General features: G+C 41.2%; 1 protein-coding gene across 1 annotated transcript in view; it reads left to right on the forward strand.

Annotated features, from left to right (window-relative positions):
* Positions 1 to 23,366, forward strand: part of dusp23b (dual specificity phosphatase 23b) — a 106,281-nt gene extending 82,915 nt beyond the window's left edge. Inside the window, exon 3 of the mRNA XM_039748198.1 lies at positions 22,596 to 23,366. Coding sequence (XP_039604132.1) covers positions 22,596 to 22,781 — 186 coding nt within the window. The 3' untranslated portion in view covers positions 22,782 to 23,366. The remainder of the gene's footprint in view (positions 1 to 22,595) is intronic.
* Positions 23,367 to 25,094: the final 1,728 nt, after the last annotated feature.

The raw sequence follows: 25,094 nt of genomic DNA on the forward strand, positions 1-25,094 counted from the left end.
TACATTTACATTCACTGCGGGTAACATATCAGTACAGTACTGTACAGTATACACGTTTACCTTTAGATTCTTTTCTTTTAGGTAATGTATTAAGCTGAGGTTGAAATTAAATTAAACAGTTTTGGGGGCATATTTAGGGTTTAAACTATAAAATAGGCATTTTGTTTAACCACATCCATAATTTGCATTTTTTCAGAATTCGTGGGTGCTCTAGGAACGAAACCCCCATGAATTTCGAGGGTTTACTGTATATGCAGTTATCATATTTCTGTCGTTATCAATAAATTGTATTATTCTGTTTCTCAAATCAAGTGTGTCTCAGTTACCTTGATATGAGTTTAAAGGCCAGAGACCTGCCTCCTACAACAAAGAAGGGTAAGGTATATAAAGTAATAGCCTTGCCGAATTATTCGATTAGTTGTGCATTATTCTGGCATCCTCCTGGGTGGCAATTATTGATTATTAATTAATCAAAAATTCCGACATCTGGTTCATATTACAGTGAAAAGGTGTTTTTTTTATGAAGGCATGCCATGTAAAACATTGACAAAATGGATATTACAGACTTAAGTAACTTTGAGCAGATTCCCTGTAAACTACTGGAGTGAGAGTTTATTTCATTTTATTTTACTTTTTTAATGGTATTTTGCAATGAAAAGGAAATGAGATGCAAACGTGGGTGGTGCTCATTAATTATTATCTACCTTGCTGTTTCTCATTGCTAGCAAGTTCTTACTTGCCTCCATCTGCTCATTTTTTTTATCTGATTTTATCATTCGAATGTAATGAGAAGCTGAATCATGATGGTTTCAAACCGAATCATCTCAGGGTACATACTATTACCTTTCATTGCACACTCTAAGTTGCTCATGGTGAGCTAAATTAAATTTAACACTTACCTTGTCTTGTCTGTTGTTTGGATAGTAGAAGAATTCAGCATATGACAGGATAATGTGGAATTCTCACAGACCGTGATCCAAGAAAGGAATCCTGGTCCCTAAATTTAAGGCATTACTATTTGAAGGTTTATTTCTTTATTAATCAATTTTACATTTCTGCACCAAAGTATTTTGAAGGAAACTGGACTATGCAGTTATTTAATTTTTTTCAATACAACCAAAAAAAAAGAATCAAGGGACTACTCTTATCTTTTCCAGACAGTGAAATATTGAAATGTGTCATTATAGTCTTATAGTGGGTTAAATACAGAAAGTCACCTGTCCTTCAGGGGTCAGTGTGTTTGTGCAAAATGAGGTAGAGCTAGTTTTTCAGGCCACTGGCCATGTAGTAATGCCATCTGTAGCTGTCAAAAAAGGAGCATATAAATGGTCAGAAGCATCAAGAAGAAGAAAAGGTGCAGAAGGTTGATAATGACAAAGGTCATCACTTTTCCTATGGTCATTTTTTCTGTCATTCAGCTTAGATGGGTCACTTTTAACAATACTGTGTGAAGTAAACACTGAAGGGTGCTATATAGTTTTAAAGGATAATTGTGTGAGTATAGCATTACAGCCAGGTGCTGCACACCCTGAAAGAAAAAGAAAATGTTGTACATGCGACAACTCTGAATTGGATTAAATATGTTTCACAATACTATTTAATGGTATGTTGCAAAAAATGAAAAAAATTGCCAAGGTTAGATTCTGAGCTAAGGACAAGTGTCTGTGTATCTGTGTGCCCATCTGGTTGCTATGTCTCTATTATATGCCATTTGGTATGGAATTCATAAAAGCAGTACTAATGTTTTTCATGTGTCTGTTGGAAATGAAAACTGAAATGCATTATATTATATGCATTACAAAATGCATTCCAATAGGTGGTGCACTGCAAATGTTAATGCTGAATATACTGAGATCTACATTGACTACTTGAATTTCAAGCCGTGTTAGACGGGTAGCATAGACAGTACATTAATAATATAATTAGCAATGGTTAGTTTTATTGGGGAGCCAATATTTGGGTAACATTAGATATTTGTCAATTATGGTATATATAAATTTTAAGACATGAAGAGAAAAATATTTATCAGAATGGTGACAAGTAAATTTGGTGGCGTGCATAATTCACCTATGCAAAATAAATGTACATTTTAAAGATGAGAAAAACAGCATATAAATAGACATTTTATATTTACAAGTTTATAAATGGATTCTGCATATCTCACCATCAAATTTAATTCCATTTAAATTGATGAAGATTTCAATATGAACATGCTGAGCCAGATTAACCAGTACATTCTGTCCTCAGTAGCATCTTTCAGTACTTTCTGGGGGATGTCCAGGTGCTCCCACTTCAAATAAAAGATACAATCCCTCTAACAGGTCCTATGCCATCTCCGGTGATCCATAAGAACCAGTAGCGCCAACTAATTAATCAATTAAAATAGAGCATGGATTTAGCAGGTGGTGTACTGAAAAAATAAAAGTAACTTTAAAAGAATCCTTATGAGACACTTATTGTTAATACATATTTCTAACAAGAACCATCTTTTTAGATTTCAGAAAATGCATTAATTTACCAGTGTGGTTGAGTCCTCTCCTTTAGCGGACTTGTTGGTGGACCCCATACTTCATGTAAAACTTATCTTTTTGTATTTCTCTGCATTAGGTAAAGTATAAATATTGTTGTCAGAAATTATAAGATTAGTTATAAGTGGATGAAGAAATAATTTGCTTTGTATATTCTTTTTATTTGATCAGGGTAATATTAAAGGTACAATCTATACTAATGAAAGGCAAAGCCCTCACTCACTCACTCACTCACTGACTCATCACTAATTCTCCAACTTCCCGTGTGGGTGGAAGGCTGAAATTTGGCAGGTTCATTCCTTACAGCTTCCTTACAAAAGTTGGGCAGGTTTCATTTCAAAATTCTACGCGTAATGGTCATAACTGGAAGCTGTTTTTCTCCATTTACTGTAATGGAGATGAGCTTGAACGCCGTGGGGGCGGAGTTTCGTGTGACATCATCACGCCTCCCACGTAATCACGCAGTACATAGAAAACCAGGAAGACCTCCAAAAAGCGCTGAAGAAAACATGCATTATATAATTGAGAAGGCAGCGAAACAATAAGAAGCAAGCGAGTGACATATACAACCATATTCATGAGTTCTGGTACTTCGGAAACAAAGCACGATGTAAACCTACACTTTAAATTAAGTTCATAGACAGGCTGCCGCTGGCGTTTGTAATTTAGTGCCTGCCCATATAAGGCCGTCCGTCAGCGGCAATCCAATAGCAAACTCCCACTAAATATTCACGGGTGAAGGACTGTGCTTATGCAGAGGAAGATGAGATGGTCAGGGTGGTGTTTGGCACAAACTCAGCGAAACTGCGAGAGAAAGTTTTAAGTGCCAGGACTAAGGTAACATTAAATACAGCCATGCACATAGCACGAGATGGCACCAGCACAGCTGGGAACCTTCGATGCATGTACACCGAAGCGGGTCACGTGAACTGACGCAGTGCACAGCCATAAAAGCAACAGTTCCAAAGAGCGCTGAACAAAAACCGAATTACACAATTGAAAAGGCAGCAAAAAATATAAAGCGTCTGATACATACAAGCATATTCATAAATCCAGCTATTGCGGAAACAAAGCACACGGTGGAAAAAGTCAATGTCCCGCTAAAGGAAGACAGTGTAAAAAAACCCGTGCATGCAGTGTGTCAGGTCTCAGATAAAGAAGACAACGAGCTGTTTATTGATGCAGTAAGAAACGAATCGATGAATAAAACCTGTCATCTTTACAACGATTGACAAACATGGAATGTAACTTGAGCACAACACATCCTACAAATACGAACCTGATTGAAAGAAATAATGATAATCAAATCCTTGATGACAGCAACACTCAGTAACACTCACAAAACAAATACTGTATATTGACAGTCATGTTACGTTATTTTTAAAATGTTCCCTTTTCTTTTTCATAGCTTTTTTAACACACTACTTCTCCGCTGCGATACATGGGTGTATATATATATATGTATATATATATATCCCGATCTACATACTCGAATAATGGATACTTTATTCGCCATCAATGATTGTTTTGGTAAAGCCATACTCAGTGTATTCATTAGATGAACGGTAAAAAGTAAGAGCGAGGGAGGATGATTTATTGAGGCATGCAGGCTGTAGTCTTGCGCCAACTCTATCTGAATTGCGCGATCACATTTGAAAAAATATATCTTTTCAAGTTCTATTTAGTCCATATGTGTCAAACTCAAGGGCGCGGGCCACATCCGCCCGCGTGTAATTATATCCGCCCGAGATCATTTTATATACTGTATTATTGTTATTAATGGCCCGGGTATATGAAGCGCTGGTAACACAATAAACTACAGATCCCATAATGCAGCGCTTCAGCTGCCTTGCCGAACACTTACCGCGTTAATCAAGTCTAGCTTATGATGCTGCAAGTTATTGTGAAGCTAGCTCACACGATGCTGAAGAGAAAAGTTGATTCTGAAAATAGAGCCTTTAAAAACCGATGGGAGGCTGAGTATATGTTTACTAAACCCGTGTGTCTCATTTGTGGAGCTAATGTGGCTGTAATTACAGAATTTAATCTAAGACGGCACTATGAAACAAAACATCAGGGTAACCTGAAAGACCTGAATGCAATGCAGAAGATACAGAAAGCAGAAGAATTAAATAAGAATCTGACACTTCAGCGGACGTTTTTACCCGTGCACAATCACAAAGTGATTTCAAGTGAAGCTGCTTTTATGGGAGACACAAATGCACCAGTGCAACTTGCCCCACTTTCCCTATTGCCAAGTAATGTTAAACCAAGTCGTCACTACGGTGTTCCCAAATACGCACTTTGCTGATAAACTGAGCGCACTGAGTTTGCACGGCGCTTTGGTGACTTTGAAGAACAAAAAGTCCGTCTACATGCGGCTCGAACCTTGTGCATGTTTGGTAGCACATATCTGTGTGAGAAGCTCTTCTCAGTGATAAAGACTAACAAAACAGCACACAGGAGTCGCCTCACTGATGAGCACCTGCAATCCATCCTGAGAATCTCCACAACACAGAACCTCACACCAAACATAAGCGAACCTGTTGCCAAAAAAGATGCCAGGCGTCCAGCTCTAAAATGACATATGAGCAAAGACAACTGAATGATTTGATTTGTTATTGCTGAAAGGAACACATTTTATTTATATTTCCAGGTTTTGTTATGCAGCATGTTCATATTTGAATTTGTATAATTTTGACAGGATATATTTTTATGGAGAGCAAAATCTTTTGGGATATTTAAAATCTAAGTTTATTTTTATATAAAATTACATAAGAGTAAAGAAATTTGAATGTTTGTTCTTTTAACGTTTACTTTATTTCTAACTTGTATAATTTAGACAGGATATATTTTTATGGAGAGCAAAATATTATAAGTTGTTTAAGGTTTGAGTTGATTTATTCACTAATAATATTCCTGTCTGTTTTTACCATTCCTACCAAAGATATTTCTGTCGACTAAATAAAAATTCCTTCTATTTAAAATTTAAATAGAACTTGAACAAATACGCTAGTTCATAATATCCACGCAGACTTGCACGTAAGAGCGGGAGTTATCCGTTTTAACAAGCAGCGTATTGCACTGATACGAAATAGCTGTGTGTGTATATATGTAGATATGTATGTATATGTATATATATGTTTATATATATGTGTGTGTGTGTGTATATATATATATATATATATATATATATATATATATATATATATATATATATATATATATATATATATATATATATATATATATATATATATATATATATATATATATATATATATATATATATATATATATATATATATATATATATATATATATATATATATATATATATATATATATATATATATGTGTATATATATGTGTGTGTATGTATATGTATGTGTATATATGTAGATATATATATGTATGTATATATATGTGTGTGTGTGTATATATGTTGTCACGCACGAGCGATTAGGAGGCCGCGGACTGATTCGAGAACACCTGGGAAAACATTTGCCGCCAGGGAATGGCGGGGTATTAACTTTCTCCCTCTGCTTCCTTGTAGAAAAAGAGACCTTCCAGCACCATAGGCCTGGTTTGACCGCAGTGCGGTACTTCCGCCCTTCCTCCGCCATCTTGCCCTGACATCATCCTTCCCATCCTCCCTTGTGGTCCTTCCCAGCTGTCCTTCACTTCCGGCTCCACCCCTATAAAATGGCCGCGACGCCAGGAGAGCGCGCGCTATGAACTGTTTAGTTTATGCTTTTGACCTTTTTCTTTGTTGGAAAATTTCTGTACAATATACGGGCCGGAAAACCCCAACCCTTATTGCTGTCTCCTCGGTCCTTTACAACTGGCGAGTCGGCAGGATACAGAGATCCCGAGATGACGGAGGGACAGGACCTCAACACTGTGCTGCAATCAATGAACGTCCAGCTCCAGGCGGTGCTGCAGGCGCAAGCCACCACCACCCGGGAGCTGGAGGCCATGAAGGCCAGGTTGGTAGAAGCCCAACGGGCGAGACCAGACCCGCCCAGGCAGGCGCCTCCTTTAGTCCCGATGGGCCCTTCGGAGGACGTCGACGCTACCTGGGCATGTTTGAGAGGACGGCCACCCGAACGAGTGGCAGCGGTCCGAGTGGGCGCCCATCCTGGCGCCATATCTGAAGGGACCAGCTGGGCCTATTATGACCTCCCTGAGGAGGAGGCCGCTAATACGACCTCCTCAAGCCCGAAATACTGGCCCGCTACGGCATTAGCCCGGCCAGCAGGCGTCAATGGCGGAACTGGGTCTTTGACCCGAAAAGCCTGCTCGCGCCCAGGCGCTCGAAGTTCTGGGGCAAGATGGGCGCTGGCTACGCCAGAGGGACCCCAGGCGGAAAGTGGTCGAGCAGGTGGCCTGTGAGGGCCTGGTCAATGCCATGCCCAGTTCCCTCGCCCAGCAGGTCCGGGACACGCCTACAAACATGTCGGGCCTCCTAGACGCCCTGGAGCGCCAGTTGGCGGTCCTCCGACTTGGGGTCAGAAAAGCCTGCTCGCTGGAACCGCAGGGACGGGCGGCCACCCCGAGCCCTCGACGCGCTGCAGAAGCGCCACCAGAGCCAGAGAGAAGCCGGACCGCCGCTGTTTCAAGTGTGGCGAGACCGCCACCTACTACCAACCTGCCCCCACAACATCGCCCGAGCCTATGGACTGTACCTGGACGCCGCCGGAGAGGTATTGTATCCCGCCGCATCCCTTGGCGAGTCCAACACGGGAGTGGTGTTGCTAAATGGGCACGCCGTGGTAGCTTTGTTTGATTCCGCAGCAACATTACCATTGTCGCCGCCGCTTTGTCTTACCGCAACAGTGGTTAAACCAGCGCTTTGTTGGTCACTTGTGTGCATGGGGGACTAGGTCATATCGCTCCGCCACTGTTATGTCACCTGGAAGGGGGAACCAACCCAAATGACGGTCGCTGTGTTGCCAGAACCCCCCTTCCCAGTGATTTTGGGACAAGACTGGTCTAAAAGAATCAGCGGTAAGCCATTCGCCGCCCCCGGGCCTGTTGGATCTGGTTATGAGGGGAAAAGGCACCTCCCGCGGCCTCCACGCCGCACAAGGGCAGGCCCTATCGGCGCTGGTGTTTCGGGGACTTTTCCTGGCCACGGACCTTGACCCGAAGACTCCGCCGGGAAGGGACTAGCCAGGGAACTCTTCCCAGGCCCAGGCCACAAGACCCTCTCGGCGCCTGGACCATCAATTTGGTCCACGCCGCCTCCTTTAAGAGGGAACAGTGGAATGATGATTCCCTGCGCTTTGCCCGAATGCGTTGTTCTGCCTAACAGCTCACAGCGGACGGTTCCACACCGCGAACCCTTCTTTGTCCTTGAAATGATCTGTTGTACCGAAAGTGGCTACCCATGAGGGCGAGGTGCGGAAGTTGTTGCTAATTCCGCTGCACCTTCCGGGCGGAGATATGCGAAGTTGGCACACGCTCACCTCCTAGGCGCCACCTCGGGCCAAAAACGCTGGAGAGAATTAAGCCCGCTTTTACTGGCCTGGGATCAATGAGGAGGTCGGCGCTTCTGTCAATCCTGTCCGGAGTGCCAGACCCGCCAGATTCCTAGACGGGACCGTGCTCCTCTAGTCCCTATACCCTTAGTTGATGTACCCTTTGAAAGAATAGGGTCGATCTGGTGGGACCCTGGAGCCCTCAACCCGCGGCCACAGATATATTCTAGTCATGGTGGACTATGCCACCCGGTACCCAGAGGCGGTTCCCCTGCGCCCGCTAATACTAAAAGCATCGCACGGAACTGGTTAATTTGTTTCACGCGTGGCATACCAAGGAGGTCCTCACGGACAGGGTATGCCCTTTACATCGGATACGCTCAGGAGGTAGCCAAATTACTGCAGATAAAGCACCTGAAAGCGCCTGTCTATCACCCGCAAACTGACGGGCTGGTGGAACGCTTTAACCAGACGCTTAAGCAGATGCTTCAAGGTAGTCAGCGGACGGCAGGAACTGGGACCAGCTCCTCCCGCCGTGCTTTTGCTTACCGGGAGGTACCCCAGGCCTCTACTGGCTTCTCCCCATTTGAATTGTTATATGGGCGACAACCCCGGGGAATCCTCGACATCCTAAAAGAAGGCTGGGAGGCCGAGGCCCTTCCTTCCTCTAACATTTTGGAGTACATAGCGCAACTGCGCGACCGACTCACAAAGATCAGGCCCCTCCTAAAAGAGCACGCGTGACTCGGCGCAAGCAGCGCAGGCCCGGTGTTACAACCGCAACTCCGTCCTCAGGGAGTTCCGCCTGGGGACCGAAGTTATGGTGCTCGCCCCGACCTCCCACTTTCGAAGCTGCTCGCCACTGGCAAGGGCCTTACGAGGTTAAGGAGAGGAAGGACTCGCCGACTATTTGGTGAAACAGCCCAATCGTCGACCGAGCGAGAGGATCTATCATGTCAACCTGTTAAAGCCCTGGAGAGATAGAGAGGAGCTTCCCAGCTCCCATAGGTCACTCTCCCTCTTCACGCGCACAACTGCCCTTAACCTCGAGAAGAGCTGACCCCAAGCAGCGCAGGAGTTAACCCAAACCCTCCGAGCCATCCCCGAGGTGGTGAGCGAGTCACCCGGCCGGACCTCGCTGATTGCCCACGATATAATCACGGACCCCGGTGTAATCGTCCGGGAGAGGCCCTACAGACTCCCGGAGGCAAAACGCAGAGGTCGAACTGGAGGTGAAACGATGTTGGACATGGACATAATTGAAGAGAGCCATAGTCCCTGGTCCAGCCCTATTGTCCTCGCCTCCAAGCCAGACGGCTCCTGGAGGTTCTGTAACGACTTTAGACGCCTGAATCAGATCTCCAAGTTCGATGCCTACCCCATGCCCCGCATTGACGACCTCCTTGAGCGGCTGGGTACGGCTCGATATTTGACTACCCTGACATGACAAAAGGGTATTGGCAAATTCCTTTAACGGCATCCGCAAAGGAAAAACGGCCTTTAGCGCCCCTAGCGGGCACTGGCAGTACAAGGTCCTCCCATTTGGGCTGCACGGGGCCCCGGCGACCTTCCAACGTCTGGTAGACAGAGTGCTGAAGCCCCATCAGTCCTATAGTGCCGCTTACCTGGATGACGTTGTCATCTATTCCGCACCTGGGAGGAGCATCTATTGCAGGTCGCAGCTGTCCTCCTAACACTGGCTAAAGCCGGCCTCCGCATAAACCCCGGAAGTGTTTTTGGATTAAAGGAGGCCAAATATTTAGGCTACCTCGTGGGACAAGGACAGGTGCGCCACAGGCTCCAAAGTTAAAGACATCTTAGAATGGCCCGTCCGAATACCAAGAAACAGGTGCAGGCTTTCTTGGGGCTTGGGTTACTACCGCCGGTTTGTTCCCGCTTCTCGAAAGAGCAGCACCCTTGACTAACCTGACAAAAAGGGCGCCCTCGCGTGGTGTGGACCGACAAGGCAGAACACGCGCTCAGTGACCTAAAGAAGGCCCTAACGCCGGCACCTGTGTTACGGACGCCCGATTTTGGGCTCCCGCTTATTCTCCAGACCGACGCTCGACACAGGCCTGGGCGCCGTGCTGAGCCAAAGCGTCGATGGTGTCGAGCACCCTGTGATGTACCTTAGCCGGAAACTGATGGACCGGGAGACCCGGTATGCGGCAGTGGAGAGGGAGGCCTTGGCCATTAAGTGGGCAGTGACCCACCTCCGTTACTACCTGCTGGGTCGCGAATTCGCTCTGGTGACTGATCACGCTGCACTTCAGTGGATGTCCCTGCACAAAGAGTCGAATCCGGGGTCACTAGGTGGTTTCTGGACTTGCAGCCGTATAAGTTCACTGTCACTTATCGGCGGGCACCCTTCAAGCCAATGCCGATGCTCTCTCGTATTCACGACCTCTCGGTTAGGTCCGCCCACCTGACGGTCCTGGGCTAAGGGGGGGATCGTGTCACGCACGAGCGATTAGGAGGCCGCGGACTGATTTGAGAACACCTGGGAAAACATTTGCCGTCAGGGAATGGCGGGTATTAACTTTCTCCCTCTGCTTCCTTGTAGAAAAGAGACCTTCCAGCACCATAGGCCTGGTTTGACCGCAGTGCGGTACTTCCGCCCTTCCTCCGCCATCTTGCCCTGACGCCATCCTTCCCATCCTCCCTTGCGGTCCTTCCCAGCTGTCCTTCACTTCCGCTCCACCCCTATAAAATGGCGCAGGAGACGCCTCTATGAACTGTTTAGTTTATGCTTTTGACCTTTTTTCTTTGTTGGAAAATTTCTGTGTACAATATACGGGGCCGGAAAACCCCAACCCTTATTGCTGTCTCCTCGGTCCTTTTACAATGTATAAATATGTATATATATATGTTTATGTGTGTGTGTGTATATATGTATAAATATGTATATATATATGTTTATGTGTGTGTGTGTGTGTGTGTATATATATATATATATATATATATATATATATATATATATATATATATATATGACAGCAACACTCATCACTCACAACAGTGCCAAAACAATTACATTGACAATCATGTTACGTTATTTTCAAAATGTTTCCTTTTCTTTTTCATTGCTTCTTTAACACACTACTTCTCCGCTGCGAAGCGTGGGTATTTTGCTAGTTGTCTTATATTTGTTCCATAATGTCTCTGTCTTCAGCATGTATTTTCTTGGAATTAAATGTTTTGATGTTCTAGATGATTCAGCTATTTAGCCGTTGTATTTGTACCTATTTACTCTTCTAATGCAATTTCTGATGTATTTTATCCTTCTCTTTTGATCATTCATAAGACCTAATATAAATGTGTTTTGAAATAGGCTAATGATATACAGTTCAGATCTCAAAAAAATCATAAGTTTTTCGTATTGTGATTACTCTAAGGGTTATTGTGATGAGAGAATTTTGTGGCGTTCTTTTTAAAGAGATAAATCGAGAGTACCCAGAATGTGTATCACACCGAGGTTTATTGGGGTGCTTGGCTGATCACGTATTCACATTCAAATGTGAGCCATCATTCAAATGCTTCTTTCATATCTCAGAGTATGTGGAAGATAGCACCTGCACCCAATTGATGCTATATATGGAGCCAGCATGACAGAGATAGGGAGTTGAGATCAAAAAGAAAAGATTGAGTCAAAAACAAGGAAGAGAGAACAGAGGTTAAGGAAGAAGGAGGAGGCAGGACTGTGTCATGAAGAATGGAGGCTGGTGGTCAGGACAAGGTTACATATAAATTTCTCAGTGAAGACAACTGCCACAGATGAGTAATTCTATAACCAAATAATGAGCACTTGCTGTGTTGGTGGGTTTTGTCCTGCTGGAACTGGAAGGAGCCGAGCTGGATGTAGTGATGGAATCACTGCCGGACTTCTGCTTTGCAAAATCATCTTTTGTTCTAAGAAGAGACACAAGAGACTGCTTTAATGACTGCATCAAACCCTTCCCTTTCCATGAAGTGCTTTCAAAACTGATCTCAAAAAAAAGACTTACTGTATTGTCATGTATGACTGAACCTAATAACAACTTAGGCATCCATGAGATACTTAGAAGGTAATAAATTCATATTCAGCTCTTCATTGTTTCCATTTTGTCAGAGCAAAAGAGGTAAAAAAAAAATTTTTCTTTATACAGGGTGACCCACGAAAAAGTAGCCCGCCTCCCTGCCGAAAAAAGGCACCCTTCCATAAAGAAAGAACTTGAAATCCAAAAATCTTTACTCACTCTTTACAGAAAGTGCTGAAAATGATTCTTTGTGTAATGGAATACGTCGCTCAGCTCATACTCGCACGTTTGCACTATGTCTACACAGCTTTCGTGATGAGGGTAGTCAATCGGCGCGCCACTGTGGCAGGAAGGCGGGCTAATTTTTCGTGGGCCACCCTGTATTGTGGGTGGGCGAAGAGGTGTGAAGAACTCCTCCCAATGACCACAAACTACCACAAAACAATACCTCATTGTTCAATTCTATATTTTAGTGACTGTTTTGAATTTATTTGCTTTGTAACATAAGTATCTTTTATTAATTAATTCATTGTGTAAAATCTGTTTTTTATTTAATGTTTAATTCTTATACAGTACATTGTGTTTACTTTTAAGAAATAAGGTAAAATACAACTACTTGGTTCATCATTAAGGCTTTATGTAAATTTCAGTTAGTGTCTAATATTTTATTTAGCTATTTACATACTGTATATTTAAAACAGAACTATATCTTATTTTTATATTTTGTACCCCCTGTTCCGCATTCCCAGGGAGCTTTTTCTTTACTCCTCCAGTTTATTTGTCATGCAGGTTGCTTGGTTTTTATCACTAATAGAAACTGAAATGTATTCATATTCATTGTATAAAAATAAATTGGTTATTTTGAAAATGATTTCCCTTGCTGCATTTTTGAACCTAATAAAATATTCATATACTTGCATATTCCAAGAAAAGTAGGTGGTGATGCCAAAAATATTTGTCATTTTTCTTAATAAACATACTGGGCTTTTTTTTTTTCTTTTTTTAAGTATCTAGTACTTTGAAATATTAATTATTATTGTATAAATCAAGGAGACACATGTTTATGGCAGTACTATATTAAATCGGGGATTTGTTCCTGCCTTGTGCCCTGTGTTGGCTGGTATTGGCTCCAGCAGACCCCTGTGACCCTGTGTTAGGATATAGCGGGTTGGAAGATGACTGACTGACTATATTCAAGAAGACTGTGGGGCAAACATTGTAATGCCGTACAAAGTGGCCCTATGCTAAGACAGCCAAAGACACTTGAAAGTTGTAGAAAGTGAATTGTTGAAAGTTGTTTGTTTGGACATGACAGGTTAAGATGGGCATATCAATGACACAAATATATATGACTAATAGAAATCGCAAGCGTTTTTTATGTTTCTAACTAATGTAGTGTATTTCCACTATACTTAATAGTGATAACCAAAATCATAAATACGTATTTCAGTTTTTTAATATTTTTTGTTCCAAGCACAGCATGTTTTTATTTAACTTGGGAAACTGTTTTCTTTAGTTTCCTACCTGGTCACAATGAACAAAGCACACAACACTCAAGCTGCAACTGGGAGCATTCCATGTGGCTCATTAGCAAGGTCCGCAAGTACTCCCAAATGTGGCTAAAGCCTGACATAGTAGGTCTCCGCAGCAACCCTTGGCGGTATCCAAGGAACCCAAAAGTGCTATAGGAAACTCCAACTCTCAGCATGCTTGGCTGGAATCCAGGGTGCCGCAGCAAGCAATGGGGGGCTGTCCTCTGGCCGTCTACAACATTATCTAGGCTGCAGAAATAAAATTATATTTCTTATAAGAGATATAACATAGTAACATTGAAATAATTATTTTCATCTCATATTGTTTTGGTTTCATATTGATTGCTTAATTTCAAGACTGAACTTGTGACCACAATATGAATAGGCATTATTTGTCCATGCTTTGTTTTTGGACAATCAGTTGTGTGTTACTGCCATCCCCATGATTCTATGTACAAGACAAATGAGTGGGTTTAGGAAAAATAATACTAAGCAAAAAACTTTGCCAAAGTATTCAGATTTAATCAATTACATGTATGTGCAAATGTATTTTGCCTCTCCTCAATAAAATCATCTGTTCATGTAAGATTTCCCTGAAGGATTCTAAGTTACATTGTTGAGAGACAGCCATTGTCCACAAAGAGATGAGAAAATAATCTAATTTATTTTATGGTTAAAAGTTACAGATGAAGAGAAGAATATAAAAGAAAAGCATAACATACAACATTGTGAATACCATTATTAAGAAAGGAGGAAATATGCCACATCCAATACTTTACAAAAATATTGTAAACATTTTTTAGTTCTTTCTAAAGCCTATGTGATTTTTAGTCATAGCCTTCATTTAAATAATGTTAGCAAATTGGAACAGGTTAGCAGCATGCTCTGGTGAAGCAATTCACCTGATGCCACATACCCAATGACTCACTCCAAATCTTTGATTTTGTCATTATTCATTGGGATGGGCTTTTTCTGCATGAGAGCTGACAACCAATGAATGCTTATCCAGAAATACAATGCGCTTAATTTTCAACAAGGAATAAAAAACACAGGTGTTTTAGACCTCACAAACAGAAGATTGTCTGTCATGTCATGATGTCATGTGTTTTACATACAACAGGAACAACTGTTTGTTTCTTGTATAGCCCAAAGTCACACCACAACAGAATGGAAAAAAGAAAAAAAAAGTGCAGAGATTACACTGATGACTTTTCGTACAGTATCGGCTTTTCCTTTGTCAGGCAGCATGAATTGACAATTAGGAAAAGGGGTGAGTAAGAATTTTCTAGCAGATCAGGACTAAGCATGTAAACATGACATGGGCAGCAATTTTCAGACATTTTACACTGACATGATCCGGCGATGAGATCAGCAACTGCAGTCAGTAAATCTGACTTAAAGTCAAGAAGTTACGTAATGTGACTTTGTCTTGAGAGGGAGCTGTGGTATAGGGTAGCAGAACAGAATCTCGTTTATGTCACCCAAGCCTCTATAAAGTTTGAAAGGCAGCACAATAAATCCTCCAATATCATGTGAGAAAATGCACTATGGTCTGACGAGACAACAGAACTTTTTGGCCTCATTTCCAACAAATGTGATTCATGCTAAACATGAGTTAGCATAACGCTATGGTATTATCTCTCTTTGGTGGTAACATTGGGTTCTGGTCAAGATTGCTCTAACTGAAAAAAAAATTGACAAAGTAATTTGATGTTTCAAGAAGAATGGCCAAGTCAGATCCCTGATCTTAATCCTGTATAAAATCTGTTTTCTAACCGAAAGAATCGGTCAGTCATTTTCCAACCCACTATATCCTAATACTGCATAGGGCATAAGGCAGGAACAAATCCCGGGCAGGGTGCCAGCCCACCGCAGGGCACACATACCAAGCACACACTAAGGACAATTTAGGATCGCCAATGCGCCTAACCTGCATGTCTTTGGACTGTGGGAGCACCCGGAGGAAACCCACGCAAACACGGGGAGAACATGCAAACTCCATGCAGGAAGGACCCGGGAAGTGAACACAGGTCTTCTTACTGCAAGGCAGCTGCGCTACCACTGCGCCACCGTGCCGCCCCAACTGAAAGAGTTTTAAGATGAAATCTTGCAGTTTGTCTGAGCTTTAATTCTTCTGCAAGAATTTTTATTTAAATGGTATGCAGACATATTTAACCAAGGCTTTGAATGTTTCAAATTATGGTTATTTTTCTAATTATAATTAAAATTATAAATTTATTTTTCACATTAACATTTGTCAAAAGTGTCCCTCAGCAGCCATAAACTAGTTGACTATTAGAATGTATTTACTGTGTATGACATGCATTCCTCTACATGATGATGCATTTGATGACATGGACATACTTGCATAACAAAGTTGTGGACACTGAAACAAATTTAGACAACTGGGTCACACTGTTTAATGCACAGTACAAAAATAGACTTAAACAACATAGCTCAGAAACACCTCTCTAAAAGTTTTAAGGCTTTGGGGAGCTCCTCACTGGTCCTTGCTTTGGTCCAAATTGTAACACCACCTTTCAGGAACATTCACTTTGTATACTTCAGGCTGGAAGGGACAGGTCTTTTCTGTGTCAGTTACCACATTGGGCATCCTCACAGCACTGTGAAGGAAACAAAAAGAGACAAGACCATTAGTGATTGCGTCCCCTCTCGTCCTGGCATGGTATGGTATACTTCAAATGAGCCTGGAAGATGATCCTTTGATGTGCAAGTGTGACAGGAATCTGTAATCAGCCTTCCTATCGACTCTGCCAATCTACAGCCAACACACCCTGTAGATTTAACACAACATTTCCCATTCAAAATTTTGCCACTTTCAGGAAAGAGTAAAAAAAGCATTGACTCAAAAGTGCATTATTTTGGTTTAAGTTATTATTTATCTGTGTGAATTCTTTTTTACAATGGAACCTGACTAGCTTGGAGGATAAATAACATGGAAAAACAAAACCTTCAGAGTAAATCTATGGTTTAATTGTTTTAATGTTGATTACATTACTATTTATATCTATCTATACCAGTGTTTCCCAAACTCCGTCCTGGGGACCCCTGTGGCTGCAGGTTTTTGATCCAACCAGCTTCTTTTTTTAATTGAACTCCTGGGCTAATTAAGTGAACTGATATTTCCCAAGTTCTGTGTTTAGGGAACTAATATAGAAATTAGAAAACTAAGTTTGGGAAAAAAAAATATTAAAATGTACCAAGTAGTTATATAGGAATGTTTTTTGTTTTCTTTTTAACAGTATTTTCATCTTGATTTTCATTCTACTTTTCTAGGTGTTCTAATTGTTTAATTAATCCATTATTTACTAATTAGTGGGTCTGACTCTAAAGTAGTTGTAGCCTTTGATTATTCAGTGTTGTTTGCCTGGGTGTCTGATCTGCTTGTTTTAAATTGTCATTATTAAGATACAACGAATGGGGAAAAACTGCACAGAGAAAGGGCAAAAGTATAATGAAATCAACAAAAGAGAGTTAAGCATTTAAATCTATAGCAAAAGCACAAATATTTATAAATGTCTTATAAATGTAAAAATCATGCTGCTGTGCTTTTCTCAATGTCAATAAAAGAAAAAAAATACCAGCTAATTAAATGAAATCAGTGTTATCAGGTGTTGTCACTGATTAAGAATCCGGTTGGAACAAAAACCTGCAGCCACAGGGGGTCCCCAGGACCGAGTTTGGGAAACACTGATCTATACTAATAAAAGGCAAAGCCCTCACTGACTGACTGACTCACTCACTCACTCACTCACTGACTCATCACTAATTCTCCAACTTCCCATGTAGGTAGAAAGCTGAAATTTGGCAGGCTTATTCCTTACAGCTTACTTTCAAAAGTTAAGCAGGTTTCATTTCGAAATTCTACACGTAACGGTCATAGCGGTCGACAACGTCCGCCATGTTGAACTTTCTTATTTATGGCCCCATCTTCACAAAATTTGGTTGGAGGCTTTTTCTGTGCTAACCGAAACCGATGTACTTACTTATTTCGATGGTATGACGCCACTGTTGGCCGCTATATTGAACTTTCCAACGTCACCAATTTTCCAACTTCCCGTGTAGGTAGAAGGTTGACCCCATCTTCACGAAATTTGGTAGGTGGCTTCCCTGCGCTAACCAAAACCGATGTACGTACTTATTTCGGTTAGTATGACGCCACTGTCGGCCGCCATATTGAATTTTCCAAACGTCACTAATTCTCCATCTTGCCGTGTAGGTAGAAAGCTGAAATTTGGTACTTATTTCGGTGTTATGATGCCACTGTCGGCCGGCATATTAAACTTTTAACGGAAACCGATGTACGTACTTATTTTGTTGGTATGACACCACTGTCGGCCGCCATATTGAACTTTCCACGTCACTAATTCTCCAACTTCCCGTGTAGGTAGAAGGCTGAAATTTGGCAGGCTCATTCCTTACAGCTTAGTTTAGCAGGTTTCATTTCGAAATTCTACGCGTAACGGTCAACAATGTCCGCCATGTTGAACTTTCTTATTTACGGCCGCATCTTCACGAAATTTGGTAGGTGGCTTCCCTGAGCTAAGTGAAACCAATGTACGTACTTATTTCAGTGGAATGACGCCACTGTCAGCCGCCATATTGAACTTTCCAACGTCACTAATTCTCCAACTTCCCGTGTAGGTAGAAGGCTGAAATTTGGCAGGCTCATTCCTTACAGCTTACATACAAAAGGTAAGCAGGTTTCATTTCAAAATTCCACGCGTAATGGTCATAACGGTCAACAACGTCCGCCATGTTGAACTTTCTTATTTATGGCCCGATCTTCTCGAAATTTGATAGGCAGCTTCCCTGAAGTAACCGAAACCAATGTACATACTTATTTCGGTGGTATGATGCCACTGTCGGCCGCCATATTGAACTTTTCAACAGTCTTTGTTACTTATGGGCCCATCTTCAAGAAATTTGGTACACGGGTTCCCAACACTAACTGAATCCTACTTACGTACATATATACGTCCATTGCCTGCAGCTCGGTCACCGTGTGAGGTGGTGTTGGGTCACCCATCCCAACGCCTCCCACGTTGTTGGCTGCCTGCCTATATAAGACCGTCCGTCCGATCCGGTCTCTACATTCCCTTCCTTGCTTTGCCACGGGATTCACGTCTCCCTACTGATAACTACAGCCTTTTTGTTTAATCCATGGTTTCTCTGCTGTTTTATTGTTTGTTTATTACAATTAGTTATTGTATAGGTATTTTAGACTTACTTTACATTGCTCAGGTACCCATTTTCTTTATCATTCCAACCCCCATTACCATGTCTATCGAGGTGATCACTATCGATCAAAGAACTGTCACTTACTGAGTGGTTTCCATCCCCGGAGATGGCACCTACCATTCTTTTTGTTACATATTGCACGGCCATATCAGGCTCACTCTTGATATCCGGAGGAACATTGTGTCTTATATATTGAATGACTGGGACAGGTTCAAGGTGTGGACTGATGACGGTACAGGAGATAATTATACTACACAGGAGCACTATAAGAGTGAAATGCTTAAGCCCTTCACCTATGGTTCTGCATGTGAGTTGATGGCTGCCGCTGAATTGTTCAGTAGTCGCTTTCAAGAGTACCGAAATGGCCAAATATTTTACACCTTTCGACAACCGCCAATGCCTCTTAAACATCTTAGATTCACAGGTGACGATTTCAGTAGTGGACACTTTGATGTTTATGAATGTTTAAACTCTCAAAAGCTGGATGTGATTTTATCGATGAAACCGTTGTGTGCTTACAACGCTTGACAGATGCCGAATGTCACTTCAACACAACAAATCCTGCAAATACTGTCATAATTGAAACAAACCATGAAACTCAAACCGATTATGACAGCAGCAATCCAAGCTGTGAGATTTGAGACAAGATTACTGTTCACATGGCCAATTGTAAGTTGCATGCTCAAGAGTAAGCTTAGCGCACAGCTTGGTCATGTTATAACCGGAGGGCCGAACTGACAACATGGTATACAAAGAGATCCTTAACAAATAATTATTGGCATATGCGCTGCGAAGTGCAGGTATTTTGCTAGTCTATATATATAATTCACTAAGGCAAGACACCCATGAAAAGCACGCCACAAGGGACGTGGATTCACTAGGCCGCCGACAAGTAAGACACGTATGGCGCACGAAGGGAGGAGCCACGGCCACCAACTCCAAGACCATTGGATACGACAACTCGCAGAGCCACGCCCACCAACTCGGACACGACGACACAGAAAGAACGGCATCATTTATATTCGTCTGTCGTAAAAGCCTCATGTACCTCCGAGCCACCTTGACTGTTCCTAGGGGCATGTTTCTTGCCATATGCAGCATGTAAAATGGTTTTGCGAGGTAAGTCCCATGGGATCCTTAAAACAATCCTTTACAACTGAGGTTAAAACACAATGAAGTAAACAGTCTTTAAAAACCGAGTTTTCGGTTACGACGCACAACCTCGTGCACCATAGCAAACTGTTTTACACGCTACATACAGCAATTCGCATCCGCGATAAACATGCGTCTTCTTCACTAATGGACAATTATATGCTGCTCTCTCCAGAGTTCCATCTTTTCATTCACTTTCTGTTGTATCCTCAAACCCTCCTTTTTTAGACAACTGTGTCTTTCCAGAAGTGTTCAACCATCAATAAATAATTATGCGGCGTTTGCTATGCCACAGGTTCACTATTGTGTTGTATTTTGCGCTCTCCAGAGTTCCATCTTTTCATTCACTTACTGTTGTATTCTCACACCAACCCGTTTTAGACAACCGTGTCTTTCCAGAAGTGTTTAGCATTCAATAAATAATTATGCATGAGATTGAGCGTGTGTCTACCCAGCACACAGAGGCGGGTAAGCCGTTGAACCCCATTCGGGCTGCAAACCGTGGAATTCCCACTAAGTGCAACTCATACGCTCCCACTGGTTACGTCCCTACCCTTTGTACACACCACCCTCCAACCTCGCTACTACCCTGGTCGGGTGTCTTGGTAGATTATATATAGAAAAGCAGCCAAAACCGCACAGAGCAATGAAAAGGCTATGTGAGTCACAGGTGCATCTAGACTGTGTAAAGACGTCAACGACTCAAGTGACGAGTTGGAGGTGGGAACATGAGCGGACAGTGCATACTGAATGAGAAATCAGCAGACTGGCATGACGGAGGGAGCTGAATGGACTTCCTTCTCCTCTCCTCCCGTTCCACACTCCGCGGCTGCATGGCGTGCACCCCCATTCCTCCGTCTGGCAAGAAACCAGCCTGATTATGCGGTGTATGGTACGCCGCGGGTTGGCTAGTTTTATATAATTAGTTAAATATTTTCATCCATTCTAAAAAAATCTGACAAAACTAGAAATGAAACTGCATCCTCTTTTTGCGTTTAGATATACAGTATTTATGCAAATTGGAATGCAAAAGTATTGTTTCTGAGTGCTGCTTTTGTAACCCATTTATAGTATAAAGAACAGCAGTGTCAAAATTTAAGTGAGTGCTTAGGACTTAAAGTTAACATATTATTTTGGTAGGAAAAAGTTAATGATTAAACAAGTTATTTAAAAGTTCAAGTGTATTATATGTATTGCTATGATAAGATTACTTCCTACTGACTATTAAAATGTCTAAAAAATGTAATTATGCATGCCCCATTAATCACTCAGTTATTATTTTGTAGAGGATCATTTTGAGAATGACACAGTGGTGCTGTGTTTAGTGCTGCTGCCTCACAGGCCCAACATTCTACAGTAGGGTTGATTGCTAAGCTGCATCACTCTATGTATAGTTTGCATGTTCTCTTTGTGTCTGTGTAGGTGCTCTTCTGTGTTTTTCATCTCTCCTACCTTATCCCCAAAATGTGTGTGTTAGGTTAATTGTGTAAGAAGAGGAGACCAGAGACGTAGAAAGGTTTGGGGCAGCCACCCGTTTAATTCGGTTTCCCGGCTGCAAAAGTCTTTGAGGCATATTTAAACAGTTGTTACACAACAGAGTCCAAAACAGAACTGCCTGCCTAAGCAAAGGCAGTGAGCTTTATAGCTCAGAGGGCGGAAATGATGTCGTCCTCTGGGCCGGAACTGGAAGTGACATCACCCTTGGGGCCGGAACCGGAAGTGACCTCATTCTTGGGGCCGGAACCGGAGGTGGTGTGTCCTTCCTGGAAATGGCGGCTCCTGGTGGGATTTCCGGTAAGACCTGCAGAGAACTCAGAAAGAGCGCCAGCGCACTCCCCCTGGGCAGATGTATAAACAGTATTGTCTAAGCCCTTCAGCTGCTTCCCATGCACACGTGTGTGACAATTGATAACTGTAAATTAGTAAATGTAGACAGGTGCGTGAGTTGTGTCCCATCCAGTGTCCATCAGGATTTTTGTTAGGCTTCAGAGAGCATGCCAATAAAGAGTTTAACAAAGCAAACTCAACAATCCTGTGGTTATGAAAATGTAATGAAAAATGCATGTTTGGGCTGTGCAGTATAGATATCCAAAATTAAAATCATAAGTACTTATCAGACAGGTGTACTTAAACCTATATTAAGTCACTATTGTAAAATTTGCTATTATACAATCGCTTGGTATTGCTGCACCAGGTGGCTACAGTCATGTAGGTTCTGCATACAAAACAGATGCTATGCATATTACAAGTACCTACATTGATTTAGCCACTTTAAAAAAGGAACACTGTGTGTGTAATTAATATACTGTATATATATATACAAAGAGGGGCAGCACAATATCATGTTCTAGCATGTAAAACAGGACTTCTTAAGAGAAGAAAAGAAGGCGCAAGAAGAAGGAGAGATCACCTTTTCCATATTGCTTGCAGCTGTTGCAAAATTGATTATTTTTTCGGCTATTCATGAGTAGACAGAAAATAGATAGAAAAGAAGCTTCTACATTGCTTTGCATCTTGTGGCTTATAATTAATCCATCTAATTGTACTATGTAGAGACAAGGGCAGTGAGGCAGACTGAAAAGTTAAATCTTCTGCATCAGTAACGATGTCTTGTAATTCCAGGGGGTTGCTGTCCACTGTCTTCATGGCCATGGGAGAACGGGAACAATGCTGGCATGTTATCTGGTGAAGAAAAATAAAATTACAGGCATTGATGCAATTAATGAAATAAGAAGACTTCGACCTAGCTCCATTGAAACTCATGAACAAGAAAAGGCTATTGTGCAGTTTTATCAGCATATAAAATAGACTTCTCATGAAGCATGTTTTTACAGCATGTAAGACTTCTGGTTATAAAATATTACATCTTTTGATCTAAAAATTTACATTCAGCCTTTGAAAAGCAGTTTTTTAAAAATACATATTTTTCCATTTTAAATATTAAAGGCAGCAGTTGTAATTACTCTTTATACAAATGTGACAGTTGATTATTGGTTGTGTATTAATCAGATGGCAATGAGAGCTAAGTATTATATGTAGAAGGATGTGATTGAGTTTATTTAGACTCTGACGTTGGTGGCATTTATAAATCTAGAGATCAGTTCTGTCTGTTTCTTATTTTTAAACATTAACTATTTGTTTGTGTCATAGCATAAAGGACTAATGCATTCAATTGTTTTATGAGTTTTACTTTTATGCCAAGAAGCTTGATCTCACAAAATGGCATTTTGTTTAGAACTAATGTAGACTTGTCCCAAAGCAGCTAAACCTAAGCACAATTTTCGTTTTTTGTGAATTAACATTGTTGTTTTATGATGCCTTTCTCAGAGAAAAACATTTCTATTGTATTCATTTACAGCTATCAGTCAAGCAATTAAATGCTGTCCTTCATAACTTGTTATTTTAGTGTGTATTCAGTTGGGAAAAGAGCATAATGGGATTGTTTATATTCTACATTTATTTTAATTGTTTTTGGTTTATTACTTGAAAACATAAAGCTTCACTCTGTGCTGGAAAACAAATCATAATGGGCAGCAAGAATGTGAAAGGGAAATCATCTTGAAAATGTTCCATTGGTTGCCTGCGTTCTTAGGGTAAACATTGTGTCTTCAAATTATTCAAGTGCTGTCCCAAATGGGTTCATTCATTTCTGCCAGATGTACAGCCATACTTAATTACGGCAGCTGGTGCCATCATGAACATCTGAAAAACACACATTTACTTATTGCTACAGTTTGTGAAAAGTGCCAGTTGTCTAAGATTGTGTCTGGGGAAATAGAATCTTTGGTCTGCAGTGGAAGTATGATTACAAATTATCCAAGATTAGGATACTCAAAGATTAAGCTCTACATAAGTTCACAGCTTCAGTAAACTATATTTTTCTGCTGAATTGCACTTGGATTTAGCAGAGTGTGGGCCATTAAAAGTTGAAATTGAATTTGATTTTACCCTTTTAAAATTATATATAAAAGATTCTATTATTCTAATTGTCCGGTGCATTTGTTGCTAAAAGTTTATACTTTGGATGCTAATGTATTGGTCTATAAAATGTTTATAGTGCAGCATTTTTAAAATAGTGGCGGGACAAAGTGATTTTTTTTTCAACAATTTGTTGAAACCTCGTATATCTTGGCAACTGAAAGTTTAAGCAAAAAAGGGTGACTACATGAATCTTCTTGTGATGTTCTGCTAGGTAACACTCCCATGTTTGGTTCCTGCCTTGTGCGCAGTGCAAATGGAATAGTCTCCTGCTCTACATGACTCACTTTTATGAAGTAGGCTGGAAAATGGATTGAAATGTATCTGCTTGGCATGTGTATTATGGGGTGGGCTACATTGCAGTTTCTCTATTCAGTGATAACAACATACATAGGGATAAATAAGTAAAAGTAGAAATGAAATACCAAAGAAAAGAGAGACAGAAACATACATTATCTGTCAAGTTCAGGTATTCCCCACACTTTCAAATCTTGCATACCATTTTTCCAACTCCATCTTTAAATGTTGGCCTTTCTTTATTTTTGCTAACTAGCTCACTTTGCCTCAAGCAACACTTGTGCATGGTTTAGACTAAACAGGTTCTTTCTATGCTATATAACATACTTACAAATGCAGCCAGTTTTAAAGTTAAACCACATAATACTTTAATACACAAAAAGTCTTGGTTTATAAGACTACTTAATTATCAGATTTCCCATTTTATTGTTTTACCTTGTACAGGTTTAAGTAATAGGTTAATACTACACCATAGTAGGTCCACTGGACATATTTAGGGCCTCTGATTGGGTACTTATTTAGATCAAGGTATTGAAGCCAAAGCAATAGGACACCAACAAACTTACAGTATATGCTGCATGTTACATGTCAGTGTGTACTACTGGGGTAATAGAGTTTAGAGTAGAACTATTCAAGTACAAATTCAGTTAAGCCAGATTTTCAAACCAAGAAATTTAGCTGGGCCAGACAGCAGGCAATGCCAAATTTTGAATCCGCACCAATGAATGTATTTAGAAATAAGTAATGCCTATTAGTTTTTTTCCCTTTTAAATTTGGTCACATCCACACCAGCAATTGGAAGGTTGCCAGTTCAAATCCTGTAAACAGCAGAAGTGATTCTACTCC

This window comes from Polypterus senegalus, chromosome 3 (assembly GCF_016835505.1).
Source record: "Polypterus senegalus isolate Bchr_013 chromosome 3, ASM1683550v1, whole genome shotgun sequence".
Classification (NCBI taxonomy): Eukaryota; Metazoa; Chordata; class Cladistia; order Polypteriformes; family Polypteridae; genus Polypterus; species Polypterus senegalus.